Here is a 15,000-nt window from a genome sequence, read left to right on the forward strand (position 1 = left end):
GAGACAGTAGAGATCTATCAATCTATTTGTTGAAAGTCGCTTTGGATAAAGGCATCTGCCAAACATGTAAATGTAAGTGGATAATGCTGTCGCCAATACCAAAGATAATGAAACAGGCATTACTGATTGTGTTGCTAACACCACATAGATCACAATTCAGTTGTTTTAATCTTTTAAAAATCTTTTAATGTTTACTTATAACTCTATGATGGAGGTTTCCGATGTTTCAAATTGTTCTCTTACTGATCCTGTCCCTCCTAAAGACCTCCTCATCCCCTCTACCCCTCTGTAGTTTCTCCCTTCTATAAATACAATTATACAACAGTTATTTCCGACCAAGTAATTTGATTGGAGGAGAGGCATTCCATGAGTGCTGATATACAGTATAACAGCACTGGGACTTTTAACTATATGTATCACTCCACCGCACAGATGTTCTACTAAATGACCGTGAATTAGACTACATGTTTGTGTTCAGGTTACTAGGCAACAGTCCATTTGAAGTTCAGCTGCGGAACTATTTTTTGTTTATTTCTATGATTAAATAAACAAACAAATCATAATCTGTTGTCGCTTATTACTGTTAACTAATAAATCGCGCTGTAGAACTGTTGTATAAAAGCAATATCACACTCGAGGTCGTGCTGTTATACTGAATATCACACTGGAGGTCGTGCTGTTATACTGAATATCAGCACGGCTGTGATCGTCTTCTACTCGGCCTGCGGCCTCGTTCCTACGACCCAATCACAGCCGTGCTGATATTCAGTATAACACACTCCCTCTCGTCCTAGCATAGATTACTTTATGTTTTATTTTTTACGATGTCTTGTGGACAGATGATCCACTGACTTGGAAAAACTAAATTCTAAGTGGCTTGGGAGAAAGGCGTCTGCTAGGCTAAATGCCCCCAAAAAAGTAAATGTAAAATGAGTTCCTCTCTTCCTGAACTTCCTGAACTCTTCCCCTCCTGACCCCTGACCCGTGACCCCTGACCCCTGCAGACTGCCGGGGCCACAGACTGGGAGATGTTCCAGATAGGAGGCAGGTACTTCCTGGCTGTGGCCAATGGGCAGAGCCTGGGGGAGAGAGGCCCCAGCCTGTACACCATCAACTCCACCATCTACGAACTCAACCTGATCACACAGACCTTCATCAAGTTCCAGGACATTGTGACTAACAGGTCAGTCGTGTCGGAAGTGTCCACCAAGGTCTGGTTCTTACCCACCAGATGTGTGACACGTTCTGATGCTTTGGTCCTCATGTCGGGATATTGTGTAACGATCAGACTTTTCTTTCTAAAAACGTGGACACATTTCCGCATTGTTGAAAACCAACGACACATCGCTAGTCAACTAACACAGCTTGTTTTGTGAGCCTGCTAACAATGTAAAGTAGTGTTGTAGTTAACTAGGTAACAATGTAAAGTAGTGGTCTAGTTAACTAGGTAACAATGTAAAGTAGTGGTCTAGTTAACTAGGTAACAATGTAAAGTAGTGTTCTAGTTAACTAGGTAACAATGTAAAGTAGTGTTATAGTTAACTAGGTAGCAGTGGAGGGGTTACTCACCCAATCCATTGCGTTGTTGCAGTGTTTTGGCTTGACTAGCGAGTTTGTGTCGTGATTCTCAACGGCGTTGAAACGTAGTTCCGTGTTTCAAAAGGAAAGTCCGAACATTTTGATTGGTTGCCGACATGCGGACCAAATGATCAGACTGTGTCACATATTTTTGCTACTTTCTAAAAAAAAATATTGCTTTTTTACAGCATATCCACTATTCCTCTCCAGGTACTCCATGTCCTCACGTTCCACTTTTAAATCCCACCTCAAAACCTACCTGTTCTCCCACGCATACAACCTCCCCTACCCCTAACCATCTCCCCTAACCCTGCCACCCCCCCTCCCCCCCTGGACACGCATACAACCTCCCCTACCCCTAACCATCTCCCCTAACCCTGCCACCCCCCCTCCTCCCCCCCTGGACATTGCTGTGTTAATTGTTCCCTGTGCCTGTTCGTTAACTCTGTGTTCTATGTTGCTCATGTTATCTGTTGCTTGTTGTTTCTGTGTTTTCTGTTTTTCCCATATTGTCAGCGTCTTTGAGCCCCAGAAAAGCGCTTTATAAATACAATGAATTATTATTATTATTATTATTACTATTATAATGTAACCCTTCTTTGTGTTCACAGCGCAGTGGACTGGGAGTTCTTCACTGTGGGGGACGAGAAGTTCCTCGTGGTGGCCAATTCACATGACGGAAACTCCTACTCCCTAAACAGTGTTATATACAGGTGAGTCCTACTCTCTGATGTGATTTAGAAAATGTAAGGATGCTGGGTGGTAGAACGCACATATCTAGGACAAGTCATGAAAGGAGGGTCTTGAAATTTGAGGTTATCGTAGGTAAAAAGGGCACGCCTGTTCCAGTGTTAAAGGCTCCATGTTGTGGTGGCGGGGCTTTCTCCAGGCCCAGTGCCCACCTGCAGCTGTTCTGTTGCTCCATCATTAGGACGCAGGTGGCTGGAACGCACTCGCCCCGATCTCCTGTAGCTTTAATGTGTGTCAATACCCATCAGAGCCTTGATCTAACTCTCTACCTCTACCTTGATGTGGGCTTTCTCTCTACCTACCTTGATGTGGGCTCTCTCTCTACCTACCTTGATGTGGTGCTCTCTCTCTACCTACCTTGATGTGGTGCTCTCTCTCTACCTACCTTGATGTGGTGCTCTCTCTCTACCTACCTTGCTGTCTGTTGCAGGTGGCAGGGCTATGAGGGGTTCGTCCCGGTCCACTGGCTCCCCACCATCGGCTGTCGGGACTGGGAGTTCTTCACCACCGCCGAGGGCTCCTTCCTCCTGTACTCCAGCGCCACCTCCGCCCTGTCCAAGGTCTTCAAGCTGAAGACCTACTGAGCTGTTCCAGACCTTCTGAGATGTTAGACCACCTCCCTGTCCAGGGTCTTCAGACTGAAGACCTTCTGAGATGTTAGACCACCTCCCTGTCCAGGGTCTTCAGACTGAAGACCTTCTGAGATGTTAGACCACCTCCCTGTCCAGGGTCTTCAGACTGAAGACCTTCTGAGATGTTAGACCACCTCCCTGTCCAACGACTTCAAGCTGAAGACCTACTGAGCTGTTCCAGACCTTCTGAGATGTTAGACCACCTCCGCCCTGTCCAAGGTCTTCAGACTGAAGACTTCCTGATATGTTCCATCCTGGTCCCTCACAGCATCACTCCTCTTACCAGAGTCACCTCACAACCCAGAATCGTGGTCCTCCAGTGGGTAGAGCATGGTACTGAGAATTCTTAGGAGGATGTGGGTTCGATTCCCAACTGGGACCATATATATATATATATATATATATATATATATATATATATATATATATATATATATATATATATACTGGAACATGTAGAAGATGCACTCACTGCAATATCAGTCGCTTTGGATAAAAGCGTCAGGTAAAAAACGGCATGTGTAATAGAACCTCTCGATTGGTGGAGATTCATGGAGAGTGTCACGCCGTGGAACTATGAGTGACATCACTGTGCTGCTTGGAAGAGTGGGAGAGAGAGAGAGAGAGAGAGAGAGAGAGAGAGAGAGAGAGAGAGGGAGAGAGAGAGAGAGAGAGAGAGAGACAGAGAGAGAGAGGGAGAGAGAGAGATGGTGAAAGGTTGATAGTCAGGGTTCCTACAAGTTTCAACAAGTCTAATTTAAGACCTTTTTAGATCTCTTTGAATGGAATTTTTGACCTATTCGCGACACCATATGATAGCTTTTTGTCATCCTCGAGGTGATGACATTAGGGATTTCACTGCCATACAGACAAAAAAGGAAGCGAATTGGCATTTTCTTGGTTCCAGCTTGATTAATTTCTGTGTAAACAGATGATAGACGGACTGATTTCCTTGCAGGATCTAATTTTTAAGACCTAGCGGCTCTTTTTTAGACCGAATAGCTGACATTTCAGACCTTTTTAGGCCTTGTCGATTGGATTTCTGGATTTTAGCCTTTAAGGCTTTTTTGACCAGCGCGGGAACCCTGGATAGTGGAACACAAACACCGCTGTTGCTATGAACGGACACAGCTGTTGCTATGAACGGACACGGCTGTTGCTATGAACGGACACGGCTGTTGCTATGAATGGACACGGCTGTTGCTATGAATGGACACGGCTGTTGCTATGAATCTAGAAGCAGACGTGATGAGGAAACAGCTCTGTTAGGATATCAGAATAACCCAGTGAGATACGATATCTCGTTTCTGAGGCAACGTCCTATAACGACGTCCTATAACGGCGTCACCTACTGTATGTCAAAGACGGCTGCTGTGTATTTATGACGTTACGTCATACGTTACGTCATACGTTACGTCAGCAAGGACCTGATGTTCTCTACCAAGGACCAGGTGAAGGTCTTCATACGTCCTGTCAGGAACTGATGTTCTGAAAGCCATGTCGAGGTTTATCTGTAGCATTTTACATGTAGCTCACAATTACATATTTGTAAAAAAAAAAAAAAAAAAAAAAAAAAAAAAATATTATAATTGAAAAATAATATCTAGCTATACGTTTATATAGGCTGTATATACTGTAGTTTATTTAGGCTATAGGGGGAAATGCATTCATAGATTTAACATGTCATAGTTTAAAAGGACAATGCACTGCACACAGATATGTAACATGGGCAGCTATCAATATCAGCCATGGTTGAATATATCAGCCAAGCTTGAGGAGGTGTGAGAGTTGAAGCAATGAGACGAGTACATGAAGAAATATTCAGACAATTCAGGAAATAAAAAATAAAAATAGCCATGGTTCTAAGGGTGTGTTCTCACTAGAACATTTGCTTCACTTGAATCGGAGTTTAGGATCAAATTCGCTTTGCTCTGCGTCGTTTGGAGCTGTGAGAAGAACGCACATTCGAAGTCGCTCCCGCAGCAAATACCCGTCGGATGCTCCGCTTGAAAAGGGTGGTTCCGCTCTGGTTAGATATTTATGCAACAATGTTGCAATCTCATCCACTTGCTCCGGGTCCTGATTCGGACTTTCATGTGAGAACATGACCTTAATTTCACTGTCTACTCTTTAGAATATCACAAGAGCAACACAAACCGTTTGATTCTGCTAAACACTGATCCCAGTAAACAAAGAGTCCAAAAGACGTCCTCAGGGAAGCCGGGATGTGGGTTCAGATGACGTCTTTCTAGGACGTCCAGGTGACGTCTTTCTAGGACGTCCAGGTGACGTCTTTCAGACTCTTTGTCTACTGGGATGTTGCAGTGTGTCATTTGCGTTCCTTTCTGGCCATATGTGCTTCCTACCTGAAAGATAAGCTATACTACATGTCGGGTCCAGCTACATATTTGTAATTGTCTTAGAAACATGTTATTTTGAATAAAATATTCCTCCTATTCTGTGTTTTTGGTTTACAATGATTATGATTTATCTCCAACATAGCAGCTTTCAGAGAGAGAGAGAGAGAGAGAGAGAGAGAGAGAGAGAGAGAGAGGGGGGGGGAGGGGGAGAGAGAGAGAGAGGGAGAGACAGAGAGAGAGACAGAGGGGGAGAGAGAGGGAGAGACAGAGAGAGAGACAGAGAGAGAGAGAGAGAGACAGAGAGAGAGAGACAGAGAGACACAGAGAGAGAGAGAGAGAGAGAGAGACAGATAGACAGAGAGAGAGACAGAGGGGGAGATAGAGGGAGAGACAGATAGAGAGAGAGAGACAGACAGAGAGACAGAGAGTGAGGGAGAGAGGGATAAACGCTCCTGGCCACTAGGTGGTGCTGTGGACTTGTGTATTTTCTCTGAACTCGCATTCTGAATGGGAACACAAGGAAACCCGAACCCTATATATTGGCCGTGATGATGGCGCCCTCATGCGTTCATCAGTTAGTACTGCAGTGCATTTCTGTACATGAATTATCCAATAGATTGTTTCGATCTCAAATCATTTCAAGGATTTTTTTAATGAATAATGTTAACTCGTTCATAAAAACAAGAGACAGGTACACTGATTCGCCGTTTAATTACACTAGAATAGTTAGACTAAGTGACAGTGGGTAAACATGCAATTCGGTTGTTAAGTCTGACGTCAAACGTGACGTTTGGCAATTTCCGGGTCCAAACCAGAAATTCCAAGTATATCCGGCTGCATCTGACACGTGCTCCACCCGGACGCATGTCGACCCATATTTGGTTTGGACTACGTCATCGCCTTACTACGGTGGCTGAGGAAGATTTCAAGTTCATATTTCAAGTATTTATGGATATGACAGATCATTCGCTTACTAGGCATTTCGATATGAGATAGATGCATTTTTGTATTTTCGTATTTCAAGTGTTTATGGATATGACAGATAATTTTCGTCCTATTCACTTAATGCTTAGTTTTTAAAACAAACCAAATAAACACATTTCCAGCAATGGATTCTACAGTTAGGCCCATATATATATTTGGTCACAGACAGAATTTGTGTTATTTTAGCTGTTTACCAAAACATCTTGAATGAATGAATGAATGAATGGACTTTATTGTCATTGCTACAGAACAGGTACCAAACAACGAAATTTAGGAGGGGTGGCTCCCCTGGTGTTAGGAAAGGGGGAAAAAAATCACAAGAAGGGAAGGAGCTGGTTTACATAAATAAAGGCTATGTACACTATCCACTGTACTATACTGTACAGATAGACGACTAGGGTTGTCATATTGCACAATAGTATTATTTCACATTTATTTAAAGTGTCACAGTTTGCAGGCTTGAAATGTACATGTTTGTGCCTCAGCACTACACCTGATTTTTTCAGTCCAGCAGCTGCCATCAATCCGTCCAGACTGTCCAGGGCCCAGAACTTAGGTCTTTGCTGTGTTCAGGGCCTGGACGGCCCTGTGGTAGAAGCTGTTCTTCAGTCTGTTTGTCCTTGCGGCCAGGGTCCTGAACCGCCTTTTCGAGGGCAGCCTGGTAAAGTGTTCGTACCCAGGGTGGGTCGGGTCCCTGGAGATCTTGGAGGCCTTCCTGAGACAGCGTGTGTTGTACAGCTCTTCCAGAGAGGGGAGGGGGGCGCCGGTGATCTTCTGTGCTGTTCTCACGACTCTCTGTAGCGCATTTCTCTCCGCTGTTGTGCAGCTGGAGAACCAGTTGCAGATGCCGTAGGTGAGGATGCTCTCCACTGCGCCGCGGTAGAAGGTCACCAGTATCTCCTGCTTGCTGTGTTCCTTCCTGAGGACTCTCAGGGTGTATAGCCGCTGTTGTGCCCTCTTGATGGTGGCTTTTGTGTTGTCCTTCCAGGTCAGGTCATCCCGCATGTGCATCCCCAGGAATCGGAGGGTTGAGACTCTCTCCACGCTCTCTCCGTCGATGAGCAGGGGCTGGATCTCGGACTTTTTCCTCCTGAAGTCTACAATGATTTCCTGGGTCTTTGACTTGTTCAGCAGCAGGTTGTTAACCTTGCACAGCTTGCTCAGTTGCTCTACCTCATCCCTGTACGCCGCCTCGTCCCCCCCCCCGAGATGCATCCCACCACGGTGGTGTCGTCTGCAAACTTTACGATGGAGTTGCTGGGGTGGACAGGGGTGAAGTCGTAGGTGTAGAGGTTGTAGAGGATGGGGCTTAGCACGCAGCCCTGGGGGGACCCAGTGCTGAGTCTGAGGGCTGTGGAGGTGTGGGGGCCCACCCGCACCCTCTGGGGGCGGTCGGTCAGGAAGTCCTTGATCCACGCACATATAGAGTGTGATAGACCCAGGTTTAGTAGTTTGGTCACTAGCCTGTCTGGAAGGATGGTGTTGAAGGCGGAGCTGAAGTCCACGAAGAGCAGTCTCGCGTAGCTGTTTCCCCTCTCCAGGTGGGATAGAGTGGCGTGGAGAGTCGTCGCGATGGCGTCCTCTGTGGACCTGTGGGCTCTGTAGGCGAACTGGTATGGATCCAGGTTGGGCGGGAGGCGTGTGAGTATGTAGGCCCGGACTAGTTTCTCGAAGCACTTCATGATGATTGGTGTGAGTGCCACCGGGCGGTAGTCGTTTAGGCAGCTCACCGTGCTTTTCTTCGGGACTGGGATGATAGTTGAGGTTCTCAGGCAGGGTGGGATGGTGGCCTGGGACAGGGACTGGTTGAAGATGTTGGTGAAAACCCCGGCCAGCTGGTCGGCGCAGTCCCTCAGCACCCGTCCCAGGACGCCATCCGACCCCGAGGCTTTCCTGGGGTCCACCGCCTTCAGTACGCGTCTCACTTCATGCTCTGTGAGGGTGAGGCTGCTGAGAGCTGGAGAGAGTGGTGTTTGTGTTGCGGTTACCTCCGTTCGCCCCTCGTCGAATCGGGCGTAGAAGGTGTTCAGCTTTCCCGCCAGCAGGGGGTCGTCCTCTGCGGCTGTGAGCCTGTTGGCTCTGAAGTTTGTCATCTGCTGAACCCCATCTTAGTTACAGTCATACACAAGTTACAGTTATATAATGAATATGAATGAATGAATGAATCTTTATTTCGAACATGATTTATGTAGAGTACAGTCCTATCAATTGTTCGAAAAGGAGTAGGAAGAAGCCTGTCCTACCCCTGTTTATACTTAACAATTATGCTTACATTATATAATCCAATTAATTAATACATATATTTCAGTATCATCCGTTCTAATACTTTTCCATTCTTAATACTGAAACACAAAATAAATAAATAACAAACATCAGTATCCACAATGTAATACAGAAGAAAAAGACACAGAAAACCACACCTTAGTTTCCAGAAGATTAATAACCTTCCCTTTCCTCATTTTGGTATTTAACAAAAATCTTTTTTCTTTTTTCAAATAGAGCAATATTTCTGCTTTCCTTCATATTTTCCTCTAGTCCATTCCATATGGTAACTCCGTAGAATGATATGCACCTGCTCCTGAGATGGGTGCGAGCATAACCCTTGTTAAAGTTGTGGTTACCTCTCAAATGATATCCCTTATCCCTCTCTATAAATCATTTGTTAATGTTACCTGGGAGTTCTTGAGTCTTTGCTTTATACATTAACTGTGACAGTTTAAATTTGAATAAGTCCATGAGCTTTAAGGCATTTGACATTAGGAATTTGTGTGATCACGATATCCGACCTTATGTACAATTCTCATAGCTTTTTTCTGTAGTGTAATCAATGGGTTTAAAGTGCTTTTATATGCATTTCCCCATATCTCCACACAGTAACTCAAATATGGTAAGACAAGACAACAACATAGAGTATACAACATCCTTTGTTCCAGAATATGTTTTGTCCTACACAATACTGCAATACTCCTTGATACTTTGGATCTAACGTATCTTATATGAGATTTACAACATAATTTACGGTCTAATATAGGAGTGGGCTTAAAGTGCCGACTCTCAGCTTTAGGTTAAGGGTATTCACATCCAAATTGAAGGAAGGGTTTATGAATTATAGCTCTTTTATATATAATAACCAAAAGTAATTGGACAATTGACTCAAAAGCTGTTTCATGGGCCAGTGTGGGCTATTTATTCCTTCATTATTTCTTTATCAATTAAGCAGGTAAAAGGTCTGAGTTGATTCCAAGTGTGGCATTTGCATTTGGAAGCTGTTGCTGTATACGCACAACATGCAGTCAACGGAGCTCTCAATGCAAGTGAAACAGGCCATCCTTAGGCTGCAAAAACAACCAAAACAGATCCATCAGAGAGATAGTGGGAACGTTAATAGTGGCCAAATTAACTGTTTGGTACATTCTGAGAAAAAAAGAACGCACTGGTGAGCTCAGCACCACAAAAAGGTCTGGACGTCCATGGAAGACAAGAGTGGTGGATGATCACAGGATCCTTTACATGGTAAAGAAAAACCCCATCACAACATCCAGCCAAGTGAAGAACAGTCTCCAGGAGGTAGGCATATCATTATCCATGTGTACCATAAAAGAAAGACTTCACACAAGCAAATACAGAGGTACACCACAAGGTGCAAGCCATTCATGAGCCTCAAGAATAGAAAGGCCAGATTAGACTTTGACAAAAAAAACATCAAAAAAAGCCAGCCCTGTTCTGGAACAGCATTCTTTGGACCAATGAAACTAAGATCAACCTGTACCAGAATGATGGGAAGAAAAAAGTATGGAGAAGGCTTGGAACGGCTCATGATCCGACGAATACCACATAATCTGTAAAACATGGTGGAGGCAGTGTGATGACATGGGCATGCATGGCTTCCAATGGCACTGGGTCACTAGTGTTTATTGATGATGTGACAGAAGACAGAAGCAGACAGATGAATTCTGAAGTGTTTAGGGATATTCTGTCTGCTCAGATTCAGACAAATTCAGCAAAGTTGATTGGATGGCGCTTCCCAGTACAGATGGACAATGACCCAAAACATACTGTGTAAGCAACCCAGGACTTTTTTAAGGCAAAGAAGTGGAATATTCTGCAATGGCCAGAATCAATCACCTGATCTCAACCCAATCAAGCATGCATTTCACTTGCTGAAGACAAAACTAAAGGCAGAAAGACCCACGAACAAACAACAACTGAAGACTGCTGCAGTAAAGGCCTGACAAAGCATCACAAAGGAGGAAACCCAGCATTTGGTGATGTCTATTTGTTCCAGACTTCAGGCAGTCATTGCCTGCAAAGGATTCTCGACAAAGTATTAAAAATGAACATTATGTTAATTTGTCCAATTACTTTTGAGCTCCTGAAAATAGGGGACTGTGTATAAAAATGGTTGCAATTCCTAAACGTTTCATACTATATTTTTGTTCAACCCCTTGAATTAAAGCTGAAAGTGTGCACTTCAATTACATCTTGATTGTTTCATTTCAAATCCTTTGTGGTGGCATACAGAGCCAAAATTATGGAAATTGTGTCACTGTCCAAATACTTCCAGACCTAACTGTATATAAATAAATGAATGTCAATGACCCCAGGTGTGGGACTTTATTAGGTCAAACAGGTTTGAGGGGTCAGGCAAAGGACTTGGTGGAGTCAGGCAAGGGTCAGGCGATCATCGTTGTAATCCATGGAGCAGGGCAGGAACCGTGGTGCAAGGTGCTGGGCTGGAGGTGTCTATGGTGCTGAGTGCCCACTGATGAGCTAAATAAAACATTCTATTTCTGATGAGTCAACAGCACTAGGGCTCCTTCACAAAACCCTTACTGGAATCTTCATACACTCTGTGAATTAGTCTTTACTTTCTGATGAGTCAACAGCACTAACCCCATCCAGTGCGACATGTAGATAGCATATATTTAGAATATGTAAAATGCAAACACCAGAAATGCAAGAAAGTTTATGAGGTATACCAAATGGAATTAATAACAAGTGTTACAACCCTTCTGTCTAGAGTAAAATAAGGGCCTAACAGGGTAGAGTGCAGAATGTACAGGTGTGTTGCAACACAAATGCCAAAAAAAGTGTACAAGGGATCAAATCAATTCAAGTTTTATTTGTATAGCGCATCTCACAAGATGCGACTCAATGCGCTTCACGTAATGACAGATGTTCAGTGTCCAGTGTAGTGTAGTGTTCAGTGTTGTGTCCAGTGTCCAGGTTCCAGTGATAGCTTGGTCAAAAGGACGCAAGGGTAAAAAAACCTGTGCACTGTGCATCCAGGAAACTTCCCCTGCAGCCCTCTAGTCGTAGAGCGACTACTTACCAGTTTGCCCACCAGTGCAAAGCCGCGGCCCCCCACAACCCCCCCGAGGGTCCCCACACGCCCGACCCACCACCGGCGCACCCGGCCCAGCCCACCAGGCTCAGACTATCATAGCCCTGCACGAGGCTAGCCGGGTCAGGTGCCCCAGCGGCAGAACAGACCAAGCACGCAGGCCGGCCGGGGGCCCCCGAGGAGAGGCCCAGGGAGCCCAGCGCACGGCAGGCAAGCAGGGGCGAAAAACCTGTACACAGCGCCTCCAGGAAAAGTGCCACTAGACCAGGGGTCTAGCCAGTGTGTATCTTATGAGTGATAAATCATTGCTGTTTGCACTTTATCGCCAATGCTCTTTTAACATTGTCTCTATGGTCTTTCAGCTTCCTTTTTTCTTCTTCGCTCAAATTTCGACCATGTAATGGTCAAACAGCTGCTTCTCACTGTTGAGACAAAATGTTTTTTTTGGATGTGTTACGCATTTTTTCAAATGCGTAACACATCCAACAACCTAAATAATAAATACATATCTGAAAACTATAATGTTCATTAATCATATTTGGAAATTCTCACCTGAACTGTATTGGCCATTGTCCTTTAAAATCTCACGGTCCTCTAAAGTCCTTTAAAATCTCGAGGTTTCTCGCGATTACTTATGTGATGACGCGCTCGAACCAAATATGGTCTTCATGCGTCCGGGTGTCGACACCCTGCGGATGCAGCTGGATCCTTCTCAGAAATTCCCTGCACCAGAGTACCAGTGTACTAAAGCACCAGAGTACCAGTGTACTAAAGCACCAGAGTACCAGTGTACTAAAGCACCAGAGTACCAGTGTACTAAAGCACCAGAGTACCAGTGTACTAAAGCACCAGAGTACCAGTGTACTAAAGCACCAGAGTACCAGTGTACTAAAGCACCAGAGTACCAGAGTACTAAAGCACCAGAGTACCAGTGTACTACAGCACCAGAGTACCAGTGTACTAAAGCACCAGAGTACCAGTGTACTAAAGCACCAGAGTACCAGTGTACTAAAGCACCAGAGTACCAGTGTACTAAAGCACAAGAGTACCAGTGTACTAAAGCACCAGAGTACCAGTGTACTAAAGCACCAGAGTACCAGTGTACTAAAGCACCAGAGTACCAGTGTACTACAGCACCAGAGTACCAGTGTACTAAAGCACCAGAGTACCAGTGTACTAAAGCACCAGAGTACCAGTGTACTAAAGCACCAGAGTACCAGTGTACTACAGCACCAGAGTACCAGTGTACTAAAGCACCAGAGTATCACTCTGGTTGTGATACATCATTGAATGTGTTGACCTGCTGTGATGTGTTGACCACCATCACTCTCCATCATCATCCATCATGTGTCTATGAAATAGATAGTACTGTACTACTGACTGCAGCATTCATCTCTGCTCATTGATGTAGCCATGTCACACAGACACATAGTACACATATTCATCTGCTACCTTTATTAACCTGAGTGTAGCTGTGAGGCCTGTACTAGCCTTGTTGACTAGACTTCCTCCTTGTCTGACACTGGGTATTGGACCGTACCGACGTCCATAGACCGGTCACTCTTCCACCTCAGTGTCTGTAGTTGACAGGGTAACTTCTCCATGGCCACACGGTCATTTTAAGGGTGAAAGTTGAAATTATACAATGGTTGTAACGCCAGTGCGTGTTTTATGCGCGTGCACGCGGGGAAAAAATCGTGCACGCGGGGAAAAAATCGAAAGAAGGCCCCCCCGCCACACTGCTGTGCCCCACCCAAAAAAATGTGCACCAGCCGCCACTGGTGTGAGTGTGAGTGTGAGTGTGAGTGTGAGTGTGAGTGTGAGTGTGAGTGTGTGTGTGTGTGAGTGTGTGTGTGTGTTGCTAGTCACAATGCTAGCAGAGGAAGGTGTTTCCATAATTTTGTCTGAGTGTGTTTTCTGGACATTCCTGGTTACCATGGTTACCACGGAGCGTCACAATGAAAACAGCTATGTTGGCCACAAATAGACTAGGGCTGTTCCTGTGTGTGTGTGTGTGTGTGTGTGTGTGTGTTCTCTTCTCTGTGTGTGTGTGTGTGTGTGTGTGTGTGTGTTCTCTGTGTGTGTGTGTATTCTGTGTGTGTGTGTGTGTTCTCTTCTGTGTGTGTGTGTGTGTTCCCTGTGTGCGTGTGTGCGTGTGGTGTTTGTGTGTGTGTGTGTGTGTGTGTGTGTGAGTGTGTGTGAGTGTGTGTGTGTGTGTGTGTGTGAGTGTGTGTGTGTGAGTGTGTGTGTGAGTGTGTGTGTGTGAGTGTGTGTGTGAGTGTGTGTGTGTGAGTGTGTGTGTGTGTGTGAGTGTGTGTGTGTGAGTGTGTGTGTGTGAGTGTGTGTGTGAGCGAGAGCAAATAAATATGAGGCTGTAAACAAAACAGGAAGTGAACGTAGGAAGGAGGGCGAGGGGGTCCTGATGCCTCAGCCTGTGTGTGTGTGTGTGTGTGTGTGTGTGTGTGTGTGTGTGTGTGTTCTGCCTCAGCCTGAAGGAACATACGGTGGAAAAGTGGGAAAGTGCAATAAATGTCACAGGAGGTAATTTTTGTGGTGAGCTATGGTGAAATAGCTGTGTGTGTGTGTGTGTGTGTGCGCCTGTGTGTGTGTGTGTGTGTCAGAGGAGGCCATGTTTGTGGTTGCTATGGTGACAAGGTTAACAACCTGCTGCTAAACAAGTCAAAGACCCAGGAATTCATCGTAGACTTCAGGAGGAAAAAGTCCGAGATCCAGCCCCTGCTCATCGACGGAGAGAACGTGGAGAGAGTCTCAACCCTCCGATTCCTGGGACATCACATGCGGGATGACCTGGCCTGGAAGGACAACACAAAAGGCACCATCAAGAGGGCACAACAGCGGCTATACACCCTGAGATGCCTCAGGAAAGAACACAACAAGCAGGAGATACTGGTGGCCTTCTACCGCGGCGCAGTGGAGAGCATCCTCACCTACGGCATCTGCAACTGGTTCTACAGCTGCACAACAGCGGAGAGAAACGCGCTACAGAGAGTCGTGAGAACAGCACAGAAGATCACCGGCGCCCCCCTCCCCTCTCTGGAAGAGCTGTACAACACACGCTGTCTCAGGAAGGCCTCCAAGATCTCCAGGGACCCGACCCACCCTGGGCACGAACACTTTGTCAGGCTGCCCTCGAAAAGGAGGTACAGGACCCCGGCCGCTAAGACAAACAGACTGAAGAACTGCTTCTACCACAGGGCCGTCAAGGCCCTGAACACAGCAAAGGCCTAAGTTCTGGGCCCAGGACAGTCCGGACGGATTGTATGGCAGCTAGTGCTGAGGCACAAACATGTACATTTCAAGCCTGCAAACTGTGACACTTTAAATAACGTGA

The 15,000-nt window shown here is 45.5% G+C and overlaps 1 protein-coding gene and 1 pseudogene across 2 annotated transcripts in view; both read left to right on the forward strand.

Moving 5' to 3' along the window:
- The window catches only part of LOC308160968 (thrombospondin-type laminin G domain and EAR repeat-containing protein-like), a gene marked incomplete at both ends in the record, with an annotated part of 35,948 nt that extends 33,036 nt beyond the window's left edge, over window positions 1-2,912 (forward strand). Inside the window, 3 exons of the mRNA XM_080534891.1 lie at window positions 1,005-1,183; window positions 2,190-2,291; window positions 2,759-2,912. Of these exons, the coding sequence (XP_080391017.1) occupies window positions 1,005-1,183; window positions 2,190-2,291; window positions 2,759-2,912 (435 nt within the window). The remainder of the gene's footprint in view (window positions 1-1,004; window positions 1,184-2,189; window positions 2,292-2,758) is intronic.
- Window positions 2,913-12,307: 9,395 nt separating this feature from the next.
- LOC308160969 (unconventional myosin-X-like) overlaps window positions 12,308-15,000 on the forward strand; it is a 91,463-nt pseudogene continuing 88,770 nt past the window's right edge. Inside the window, exon 1 of the transcript in view lies at window positions 12,308-12,381. The product of the transcript in view is annotated as an unconventional myosin-X-like (transcript). The remainder of the gene's footprint in view (window positions 12,382-15,000) is intronic.

This window comes from Nansenia antarctica, assembly GCF_963989245.1.
Source record: "Nansenia antarctica genome assembly, chromosome: 6".
NCBI classification, from domain to species: Eukaryota; Metazoa; Chordata; class Actinopteri; order Argentiniformes; family Microstomatidae; genus Nansenia; species Nansenia antarctica.